This window comes from Pistacia vera, unplaced genomic scaffold (genome assembly GCF_008641045.1).
Source record: "Pistacia vera cultivar Batoury unplaced genomic scaffold, PisVer_v2 Contig242, whole genome shotgun sequence".
Taxonomy (NCBI): domain Eukaryota; kingdom Viridiplantae; phylum Streptophyta; class Magnoliopsida; order Sapindales; family Anacardiaceae; genus Pistacia; species Pistacia vera.
In genome coordinates, this window is record NW_022196049.1 from 78,542 (window position 1) to 89,968 (window position 11,427).

At 35.1% G+C, this 11,427-nt stretch overlaps 1 protein-coding gene across 6 annotated transcripts; it reads left to right on the forward strand.

Moving 5' to 3' along the window:
• Positions 1 to 7,478: 7,478 nt before the first annotated feature.
• Positions 7,479 to 10,781, forward strand: LOC116131778 (sodium/hydrogen exchanger 7-like). Of its 6 annotated transcripts, none has more exons than XR_004128298.1 (9): positions 7,479 to 7,731; positions 7,821 to 7,871; positions 7,962 to 8,053; positions 9,253 to 9,330; positions 9,423 to 9,580; positions 9,758 to 9,859; positions 9,939 to 10,051; positions 10,590 to 10,642; positions 10,716 to 10,781. XR_004128298.1 is itself a non-coding variant. In XM_031417453.1 (8 exons), the coding sequence occupies exons 1-8, from the start codon at positions 7,515 to 7,517 to the stop codon at positions 10,644 to 10,646; spliced, it is 873 nt and encodes a 290-aa protein (XP_031273313.1). In that variant the 5' UTR covers positions 7,479 to 7,514. The 6 variants fall into 6 exon arrangements, 1 of the variants encoding a protein (XP_031273313.1); XR_004128297.1 differs by having other exon boundaries at positions 9,763 to 9,859; positions 9,934 to 10,051; XR_004128295.1 differs by having other exon boundaries at positions 9,763 to 9,859.
• Positions 10,782 to 11,427: the final 646 nt, after the last annotated feature.

The following is an 11,427-nucleotide window of genomic DNA, read 5'->3' on the forward strand; positions in this document are numbered from 1 at the left end:
AGAGAGTCCATTTCAAAGGAGTTTTGCTTGTTAGGCATACTAGCTCTTTCTCCGCCTAAATGGAAGTGTTAAGAGTGAAGTCTGCTATAAAATCTACTAACACTTGAGACTTAATGGCAGTGCACGACAAGAAGGAGACATCAAACTCACTTAGCTCGATTGTCCATTGGATGAGTCGCCCTGAGAGCTCAAGCTTGTGTAGTATCTTCTTGAGTGGGTAGGTGGTAAGGACAGCTATGGAGTAACATTAGAAATAGGGTTGGAGCTTCTTGAATGCGTGGATGAGTGTAAGTGCCAGCTTTTCTCATTGACTATACCGGGTTGAGGGTCGAGGAGCAACTTGCTTACATAGTAGACCAGCAGTTGTTTCCCGTTGTCCTTTCTAATTAGGACGGCTGAAATAGTTGACTCCGAGACTACCATATATGTGCACAATTTTTCCCCGACTAGTGGTTAGAAAGTAGAGGGGGAGAAGTCAAGTACCTTTTAAGTTGTTGTAGGGCTTTTACGCAGGCTAGGGTCCATTCAAACTTTTTTTACTTTCGAAGGGTCGCGAAGAAGTGGTGATACTTGTTAGACGATCGAGAGATGAATCGGCTTAGGGCAGCTACTCTTCCAGAGAGACCTTGGATGTCTTTGATGCAAGTGGGTGAGGGAATGTTCAGGACGGCTCGGATCTGATCAGGGTTAGCCTCTATCCCGCGTTGAGTCATCATGTACCCTAAAAACTTACCAGAAGAGACCCTGAATAAGCACTTGGCTGGGTTGAGCTTCATATTCTACTTCCTCAGAACTGTGAAGGCCTAATTGAGGTGGTCCAGGTGCTACTCGGCTATCAGGGACTTGATGAGCATGTCATCAATGTACACTTCCATAGTATCCTCCAAGTGTTTTGCAAATATCTTGTTGACAAGCTGTTGATAGGTGGGCCCAGTGTTCTTAAGTCTGAATGACATCACTTTGTAGTAGTAAGTGCCACTCTCTGTGATGAAAACAGTTTTCTCTTGGTCATCCGGGTGCATGAGTATCTGATTGTAGCCAGAAAAGGTTCCATGAAACTGACCAACTCATGACTGGCTATGACATCGACCAGCATGTCGATATGTGTGAGAGGGAAGGAGTCCTTGGGGCATCCTTTATTCAGATCTATGAAATATATGCAGACTTGACACTTTCCACATTTCTGTCGAACTACCACCACATTCGCGAGCTAGTTGGGGTACTGAACCTCCTGAACGAGCCTATTACTCAATAGTTTCTCTACCTCTTTATTGATGACTTGGTTTCGCTCTGGAGTGAACTTTCTTCTCTTCTAGTGGGTTTTGGTGAATTTCTCGTGGGTTCTTCTTGATCTTGAAGGAGTAATGAGGTGAGTTTCGTGCTTTTGGGATTTGGGTAGTGGTTTAAGGTGTGAAGAACAAAGTTGAGTATTCCCCTGAAAAAGTTGGTTGGAATGCGCCCACTTTGCAAAGTCGAAGGACATGTATACTTTTCCTTTATTGCTAAAAAAGGAGCAGATAGAGTCGTATGAACTCATATTGTTAAGAGCCGAACCAAGTCGACTGATTTGCAAAGTGCACTGAGTGCAGTGGAATGGAAAGAATTTTGGGATTTTTGTGACTTTCAAAGGGGAGTTTGAGAGAAAGAATAGGTTTCATGTTTTCAAGGAGAATCGGCTTATTCGGTATTGCCATTTGACTTCACTCAGTCATGACAACCAAGTCGAACGGATTGTGAGTCTCAACTGACAATTAGTTGTGTGACTCTTTGATTTTTGTAGTGTCGAGTTGGCTGGACTTTCACCATTATGGTGTGCATCTCTAAGACTGGTGCCGAGTGGCATTGAGTGAAATTGTTATCGTCAAGTGACATTGGGTAGCGCTGAACATTAACGAGTGAAATACCTTCCAAAGAAGCAATTAAACATGCATTGAAGCACATAAAGTCCCAAAATGTGATCAACGTTTAAAGTATTGTATGAACAAATAATAAACATGGGAGAAGCATTTTAACGCTTCAAAATATTATGTTTCATGTTGAACAAATATAATATGATATTTGAATGATTCATAGATGCTTTCAATTAAAAAAAGAAGAAAAGTAGAGAAAAACTTTCTTATCATGATGGGACTTTCTGATTAACGATGTCAGTCGAAGGGAGTTTCATGCCTCCTTTCATGTTGAAAGTCGTCATTGGCAGATGATTGTTAGGGTCCCACGTTAGGTGCCAAACTATAGATGCTAAAATCTACAGTTGTGGAAATAGGGTCTGATCCCATGAGATTGAGGCCACTGGCAATCCGTTGGACCTGCGCATACAAAGAGACAAGCGTGAAGCTTACGAGAAACACCGAGGTGGTGTTTTCCGTAGGCATTCCGACGCTTAAGTTAGCAAGGCTAAAAGGGACTCATTTAATAAGAGTTAAGGGAAAGAAGGATTACCGGGAGTCTTTTCGGATTCTAGGACTATGATGAAGGTGTAGAATTCTCGGGAGCAAGAATTTAGGAGCAAGTAGGCGGTTTTGAGTAGTGGAGATTCCATGAATTATGAGAGAGCAAACCTCTGTTTATATAGTGAACCCAAGGGGTTGGAATCCTAGTAGGACACTGAGTCATACTTTGGGAGATAATCCCTATCAGGAAAGAAATAAGATTTCTTGCCTTTATCAGATTAGGTTTAATATTTTTAGTAAGATTCAGGATCTTAGCAAAAGAGGAAATAGAATGAGATTCTGATTTCTTATTTATGGGTACAGTTGTAGGCTAATAGGCCGGAACCCAGTTTAGCTTAACTTGTAAGATAACCCAACTCATAGAGTAAACAGTTCACATGATGACTTTAAGCGTAGGCCCAATTGGAATTGGACTAAGACCTTGGACTGTGACATGTTTATTTCGTTATTGAGTCTTGTCAGACTTAAGATGATTTTTTGTCCCTGTAATGGATGGGATGGTTGTAGGAGAAAAAATATGAGTGTCCATAAGCACTAAGACTTAGTAATTTATGTCGTATACCAACACAAGTGTGGTGTGTTGCATCAAAGAATGAGAAGTTGTGTAAAATTGGCAATTAAAGGCATTGAAGGGCTTTTCACACAAATCTCAAAGGAAAGTAGTAAGTTGACTGAAGACAGCACATAAAATATATAGTGAACTTCAAATATTCAAGAGCAAAGTGTAGCTGATAAATCTAGTCAAATATCGATTCAAGATCTACATGTGACACAAACAAAAAGAAGACTAAAAGATGATAAAAGAAAAGTTAGTAGCACTGGCATTTATAATGTAATGTATTTATTTAGTTGAACAAATAGTAAGTTTTTAAGCTAGCCCAATTCCCAAATGGTTTTTCTATAACAATATAAGATATGTGATACCCTTCGTTTATCTCAACTCAATAATTTGAATATTGAAATTAATTATTATTAATGTAAATCAATTGTGTATATATTGCTAGAGAGTGGTGTTAGATATCTGAATAATATTTCAATTTTTTCACTTCATATGAAATACTTGGAGTACCACCTAGTAATTTGTGATATAACATATTATTATTTCTAAGGGTATAGTCAGTATTGTTTTTTTTTTTTTTTTTTTTAAATCTGGTTTTATATAGTTTTTAATTTCTCAAAAAAACATTTATTCATCAATATTATTCTAAAATCGAAATTGAAAAGAAAATAAAGTTAATTACTAATTTGTATCGAATTTAATATAAGACAAATGTCAATATAAACACATAAATACAAATATATATAAAATTTGAACAGATAATATTATTTAACATTGAAAGAACTAGAAATATCATGTGTATTATTATGTTAGAGAATCAAAGTTAGTTTAATTGCTTGTAAAGAAAAAAAAATATGTAATAATTACGAACGATTTTTAATAAAGATATCCTAGAAACTTTGATGAAAAAAATAATATTAAATACCTTAAATATTATTTTTATTTTATAAAATAAAAAATTATATTTTAATTTATATATTTTTTTTTAGAAAATGCCCTCGATTAATACCTCTCACAAATACGCTGATGATTAATTCATCCTTGGTTCAATGATTTGAAAATTGAAATCAATGTCAATAGGTAATTATTGTTAAATGTAAATATAATTTTTTTTTCATAATTAAAGCATAGTATTGTACAACTTTAGAAACATCTTAAATTTTTTATCTCAAGTGATAACATTTGCTTATACGACAACAAATGTTAAGTAAATAACAAACTAAATTTAATATACTATTAGATGAATTTGGAATATTGCACTGAAATACGTAAGATTACTCATCATCAAATTTACTAACCTACTAGATGATAAGGGTTAAAAGTTAGGATTAAATATTTGTTGTTGACCTCATTGATTGCTTTGGCCTTACCCAAAGTGATGTTGAATTAATATTAAATAACTGATCAAATATCCATCTTTAAACTAAGTAATTTAATTTGGACACGTAACAACTTCAATAATACGAAAACAAAAGATTATTTTAAGAGTAAACGACATGTTCCCACCCAAAGATTAGCGAAATGGTAAGCTTTGACCCTAGTTTTATTTATTCTAAATTTTCACCCTTAAAGTAACATTGTTAGGTTATGACACATATGCACATAGGTGTTATTATCATATTACCCTTGACAACCTGACAAACATGACCCTCGGATTTTCTAAGTATTTACATATTTGAAAACCTAACAAACACACCCCTGCAATTGCTGTTGCGACTGCTATGGCAACAATGGTGACGACGGCGACAACAACTTATTTTTCTCTCTTTTATTTTTTTACTTCTTTTCTCCGCCCATCTCTCCCACCCACCAACACTCGTCAAAGCTTTCTCACTCTCTTTCTGCTCGCAAAGCACGACTCCTCCCCCAAGGCCAACAACTCCACCTAACCCACCTTCCATCCATCTAGTGAAACCATGGTTGTTAGTATCCTATGATACCCGATACGTATCATACGATACGATTCGATACAGATCGCCAACGATACGTATCAGAGGGTGTATCCTAAACCATTCGATATGTTGATATGTATCCTACGATACGATACGTATCCATTCGTATCCTTAAAAATATCGATATAAATCGATACGACTTTATTAATTTGGGTCAAATGTCCAAAAAAATTTCGGGTCGAAACCGGGTCACCCAACCCGATTCACTAAAACTTGTCCAAATTTACCTATTTTGCATGGAGAAAGTAAAGAGAAATATGTATTGCCCATTTTACATGATAATAATAATATAAGTGGAGATATAGATATTGACATTGATCTTGGAATTTTGTGATTAATTTTGATTATGTAATACCGTAATTTAAAGTCAATAATGCCACAAAATTCTTAAATAAAAATAGGAAATAAAATAAATTTTAAAAAAATTTAGATAATTTAATAAATTTTTTTGAAAAAGACGTATCTTACGATACGATACGATACGCGATACACGATTCAAAAAATTAGGTTTTCGATACACGATACGATACACGATTTGATAACCATGAGTGAAACAACCTCCCATCCCCAGTAGCCAACTGTTACACTCCCACCCACACAATATCACCACCATAGAACACAACAAAAAAACCCTTTCTTCAAACACTTTATGTGCAATCAGGAAAAGGTTGAAGGTGAGAGTTTTGGGGAGCGCTCGCGATCGGAAATCAACAACACAACCTCAAAGCACCTCAAAAAACCTTCCTCAATCGTCCTCCAATCGAAAGAAACAAAAAATTCGAACAAATCGAACCCAATTCATCTTTCACACTCAAAAAACCCTATGATGGGGAAGCTTTAATCACCAGCGAACGATGAGCGAACAGGAATGGGATTGTCAAGGCTTTTGGAGAGGAAGGGTCAGTGGGTTGATTGATGGTGACAACATCAATTTCCAGCGAAACAATCACCGGAAAAGCAAACAGCACGCAAAAAACCAATTGAGAAAGTGGCCAGTGAACAGTGTTCAAGCAGGGGTCGGACGACAATGGGTTTAATGAGGGGAGTGAGGTGAGTATTTTGGTGGTGGTGAGGGAGATTGCAACGCCGGAAAAGGCCGAATTGGAGAGTGGTGAGTTGAGAGAAATAGGAGATTGTGGCTATGAGAGAAATTTGAGATATGGAGGGCTATTTCAAAATTTTAATTCTCAGTTTAGATTTAATGTAGTGTAGAATGACTATTTTACCCTTTGACCATTATATTACCAGTTTTTTTGTTACTTTAAGAGGTGAAAATCTAAAATAAATGAAATCAGGGTGGAAGCTTGCCATTTGGGTAATCTTTGGGTGGGAAAATGTCGTTTACTCTTATTTTAATCTTTGCCAATTGGGAACCCTAACTATTTTGTTTCTGCTCGCCGCCTCTAATTTTTATTATATTAATTGGGTCAGAGCGAAACTTATTTAAACTTGTCAAGTGGGAAAAGATTCGATTTTCTTGTACATGTAACATGCATCCGATTATTAATTAAGTCGTCGCTTTGATAGTACGAATATCATAAGCAAATTTTTAAAACATGGAATCGACGAATAAAACTAATTAATTAACAACATACAATAATGGAGATAAAATTAAAATTGGATTTGAAATTTAAAAGTAAAAATAAAAACCTTTTAAAAGTCCCGATAAAGATATTTTACAAAACCCTACCATTGATTCTATTACAAGACTGAAGTCAGGTTAATTTCCAATATTTTATTTTTAATTAATCCCATTAATTATAATAAAAACAATTGGTAAACAAATTTAAAAGAGAAATAATATTAATTTCCCCAAGTAATGTTTGAGCATGCTACAAGTTAAGCTTTTTTTATTTTTATTTTTTTGGTGGGGATGTTCTCACTTTAAGATTGATAAAACAAGCGTGCAATTTGATAGAATTAAGCAAAAGAATATTAGATATAATAGGTGTTACTTTTGTTTAAATTTTCCAATTATATAATAGCGTAAAAGATGAAGAAGAAAAAATGCTGAGTTTACCGCAGTGGAGCGTTTACAACGTTGAAAGTTGAACAACTTGATCCTGATTACTGAAGTGAATGCGTACATGTTCATTGTTAAAAGTACCCCTATTAGATCATCTATATTACAGCAGTACCCACTCTTAGTCTCTTAGTACTTGAACTAGGCACTCTAAAATGGACCAAAAAAACCCCTCGTTTTCCTCCTATTTTTAAAACCCGCTACTCAAGACGAAATAAAATAATAACAATTTCTCTTTTTTTAATGTAAGAGGAAATATCTCAGATTCGTTAATTTCGTGAACAGTTGACCAACACCCAAGAGATTTGTCTCTTCGGAGAGATCCGATAAAATTGGATGTAACCAACAAATTTCACAAGATGGACTCCTAAAGTAATTCAGACTCTTCTCAAGGCTATTTTTGACAATTCAATCACCATCTCCCTCAGGACTCGGCTAAGAAAACGAGCATTATAAATATAAATTCAAGGAATCGATCTCAAGTGCACTAGAGTAGTGAAAGAAAGAAAAACTTGAAAGCTCTTCACATGGAGAGCTTGACGGAGGAGCTCTTTCCCTACAGAATCTTAGGCGAAGAAAGCGGAAGCAATTCTGGTTCTAATGAGAGTGGCAATCCAACCGACGCTGTCATTTTTGTCGCTATAAGTTTGGTGCTTGGAATTGCTTCCCGGCATTTATTGCGTGGAACCAGAGTTCCTTACACCGTCGCTCTTCTCGTAATCGGAATTGCTCTCGGCTCTCTAGGTTAAATTTTTTCTTCTTCAATTCGTTTTGTGTTTTCAAATTTTCTTTCTATTTAAAATTCAACGATCTTTTTTTTGGGTTTGTTTCAGAGTATGGAACAAGTCATAGACTGGGGAAGATTGGCGATGGAATTCGTCTTTGTAAGTTGTTCAATTAGTTTTATTCATAATGAGTTGAAAGTTGTTTGTAGTTTATTCTTTAGTGGAGTTGGTTTTGTTGTTAACGTGCAGGGTCAACTATTGATCCTGACCTTCTATTGGCTGTTTTTCTTCCTGCTCTTCTTTTTGAGAGTTCATTCGCCATGGAGTTGCACCAAATAAAGGTTTGTTTTATCTAGTTACTTTGGTTTCTATATGATTATAGCATGAGTATGATTTTGAGGAACTTATTTTATCTTTATCGCTTTAGGTATGTACTTGATTAAAATCTGAAATTCTTTATTAATTACAGACTTTCTTTTTAGCTTAAGGACACTGATATGTTGTCTTGAGGCTTTTGAAAACAATGAAATAGTTGGCTTTTTAGACCACCCCAAAATAGGCCTAACCAAATAAGAATCCAGAGTTTTGACAAGGAAAGAATTTCTAAGCAGGATATACAGATACAAAAGAATTGAACTTCTATGAATTAGTGAGTTTGATAGGGGTGGGTGCAATCACTTCTATCCTTCGACAAGTAAACTGAGCTCTAGCTTGATATTTTAGTTGCATGATCACGGACTTGCCAAAGACACAAGAACGAGAAACATGAGCTCCATGAATGATAGAAAATGTGTAGACAAGATCTACTTGATGTAGAGCTAGAAATCAATAATGTATGGATTATAAAATTATGATAAATGATCATTTGTAGGTAACTAAGTAGTTCAGAATGTGTTTTGTAGATAACTAAGTGTTTTAGAATGTTCTTCGACCCCTTCTCAATATTTATATACTTTGAGCTATGGACAATTAACTTTCCACTATTTTTATAAATAAGGGTTGGAACTATTCTGATTAGAACACTTGTTGGCAACACTTTGTGATCATATAAACCAAAAACGCCCAAGCAATTATACGTTTAAACTTCTGAGATTAGTTGTACTTCAACATTATTGGAGCCTATTTGGCCAAGATATTTGTCCAAATCATAAAACTTTTTCCATTTTTTTACTTAAATCACAACTGTGTGCTTGTGCTTTGGAACCACATATGCATGTTTGGGTTATGACGTACATGATAAACCCATTGAACCTTGGCCAAACATGCGAGCTGCATGTTAGACTTTAACTATTATTCTTGGACCCTTTTCCATCAGGCTTTAACCATTTGGATATTTTAAATTTTATGAAATATCTGTAATTTGTTTTCTGTAAGGGCCTTTTTTAATTTCCTTTCTTTTTTTTGACTTATTGCGTACTGGTTTCTGGTGGAGCAAGATTACCATTATGCAAGTCATTAGTTAAATGATTTGAAGTTTCTGGACTCGACAAGAATCAACAGCCTTATTATTTATTTATTTGTTTTTTTTCTCTCTGTACAGAGGTGTATGGCACAAATGCTTCTTCTAGCAGGTCCAGGAGTTCTGATCTCAACCTTTCTTCTTGGATCTGCTTTGAAGGTATCCTGCATCCCACAAAGTAGATTCTTCTTCTTCCCTATTCTAGTATTTTTAGTTTAAATATATAATACATAAAAATTACCATACTGCAGTTCACTTTTCCATATAACTGGAGCTGGAAAACATCATTGTTGCTTGGGGGACTTTTGAGTGCTACCGATCCTGTGGCTGTTGTTGCTCTACTGAAAGAGCTTGGTGCTAGCAAAAAACTGAGTACAATAATTGAAGGAGAATCCTTGATGAATGATGGGTATTTTTTATTGTTGAGCTGTTGATAGGTTTCGATAGTTGACTTGATGCCTCTTAATGTTAAATCAGCATCTTGCTTTAATACCTTAATGTAGTATTGATGTACTGAACATTTACTATAATGACTTCTTCTCTATATTTAATGTTCTTTGAAATACACTTCCTTTCCATTGTCCAGGACAGCGATTGTGGTTTATCAACTATTCTATCAAATGGTCCTTGGAAAGAGCTTTACTTGGGATGCCATAGTCAAATTTCTGGCTCAGGTCTCACTTGGAGCGTATGTATCTGTGACTTTCTTTGAGCATTTGTGACAGTCTTTACTTTTGTCATGAAACTTGTTTCTTGTTCCAGTGTAGCCATGGGTCTTGCTTTCGGGTTTGTATCTGTTTTGTGGCTTGGATTTATCTTCAATGACACAGTGATAGAGATTACATTGACACTTGCTGTGAGCTACATTGCTTACTTCACTGTAAGTTCCTTCCCAAATTTAGGATGCTAAATCAATGGTTTTTATTGTCTTATAGTCAATATGTCAATTATCACATTTGTGGAAGTTGTTAAGAAACTTATTTGTTTCCCTTAATAAAATTTAGAAACTCTTTTGAGTTTGAGCTTCTTTCCAATAGGGTTCAACCTAGAAAATTTTCCTGGAAGAAAGCCAATGCCGGCTTGTGTCTCAGACTTTAAAATATTGAGTTTAAGGCATATATGATTGGCAGTGTGCAGTAAGAACTTTTCACTAGGATTTAATGTTTATGCTTCATAGAACGTGTAATATTTTCTCAATCTAGATGTATGCCTTGCTTTTTTCCTTAGCAGTTTATTCCTGAAGGTATCAGCAAAAGAAATTAAATTTATATGTATTTATTTGTATCCAGTAAAAATGAAGTCAATACTCCAAGAGCATTCTCTGATTTTCTTGTCTAGAACGATTCATGAAAAGTCAATACTAAACAAACTTTCTCTGCTATGCATGAGAAGCCTGACTAGCCTTTTTCATATGGTAGGCTCAGGAAGGTGCTGAAATTTCTGGTGTGCTGACAGTAATGACTCTAGGAATGTAAGTAGAATTCATATTAGTATTTCCTATGCAACATTAGGCTAGGATATCTCTTGATATTATCTATGAACAGGTTTTATGCTGCATTTGCCAGGACAGCTTTCAAGGGTGAAAGTCAACAAAGCTTGCATTACTTTTGGTATGCCAAGCTCCTTTTTGTGTTAATTCAAGTAACATTTTTGGTTAATGACTTCAAAGATGAAAAGTAATCAAACTAATCATAGGAAAATCCATAATCAACGGAAATACTAGACCTTTTAGCAGAGGGTCAGAAGCTGGTGGACTCAATTTATATAAAAATGTCTGCTGTTGATCTTGAGATTTGCTTGCTTCGTTGTGTGTGTTAATGAGGAATGAAAGGTGGAGAATTCTTTAGAATAATGAACACTTTTAAAATTCAGAAAAGTCTATCCTTTGCATTAATAGAAATGATGCAGGGAGTGAGAAAGTAGAAATAAATAATTAATACTGAAACTAACTTTTGGCAGAACCTGTGACATTGGACTTCTTGGTCGTGTGTGACCAAATAACATGATCAAGTTTAGGACTTCTTTTATTTTGTTATTTCTTTTATATCAAGAAACTTCTTTTTCTTGTTTAGTTGGTTTGCCATTCAAATAGTAGTCCTATTACAATAAGTCGTAAGCTATATGCTTAGTAGTCCTACCAGCCTTTTATAAGTGTTTTCTGTTATTTCAGATAGTGAATTTATGGAGACTCAAATTTGAGTCCTATAAATCTGGCTATATTCTTGAAAATCTTTTGAACCAACAAGGATGTGATTT

What these genes read in the sequence shown, in the direction of transcription:
- LOC116131778 (XM_031417453.1), top strand. Translation starts at nt 7,515, where the DNA reads ATGGAGAGCTTGACGGAGGAGCTCTTTCCCTACAGAATCTTAGGCGAA. An exon ending in TGGCGATGGAATTCGTCTTT is followed by an intron (nt 7,872 to 7,961) that starts GTAAGTTGTTCA and finishes GTTAACGTGCAG; the next exon opens with GGTCAACTATTGATCCTGAC. An exon ending in TGGAGTTGCACCAAATAAAG is followed by an intron (nt 8,054 to 9,252) that starts GTTTGTTTTATC and finishes CTCTCTGTACAG; the next exon opens with AGGTGTATGGCACAAATGCT.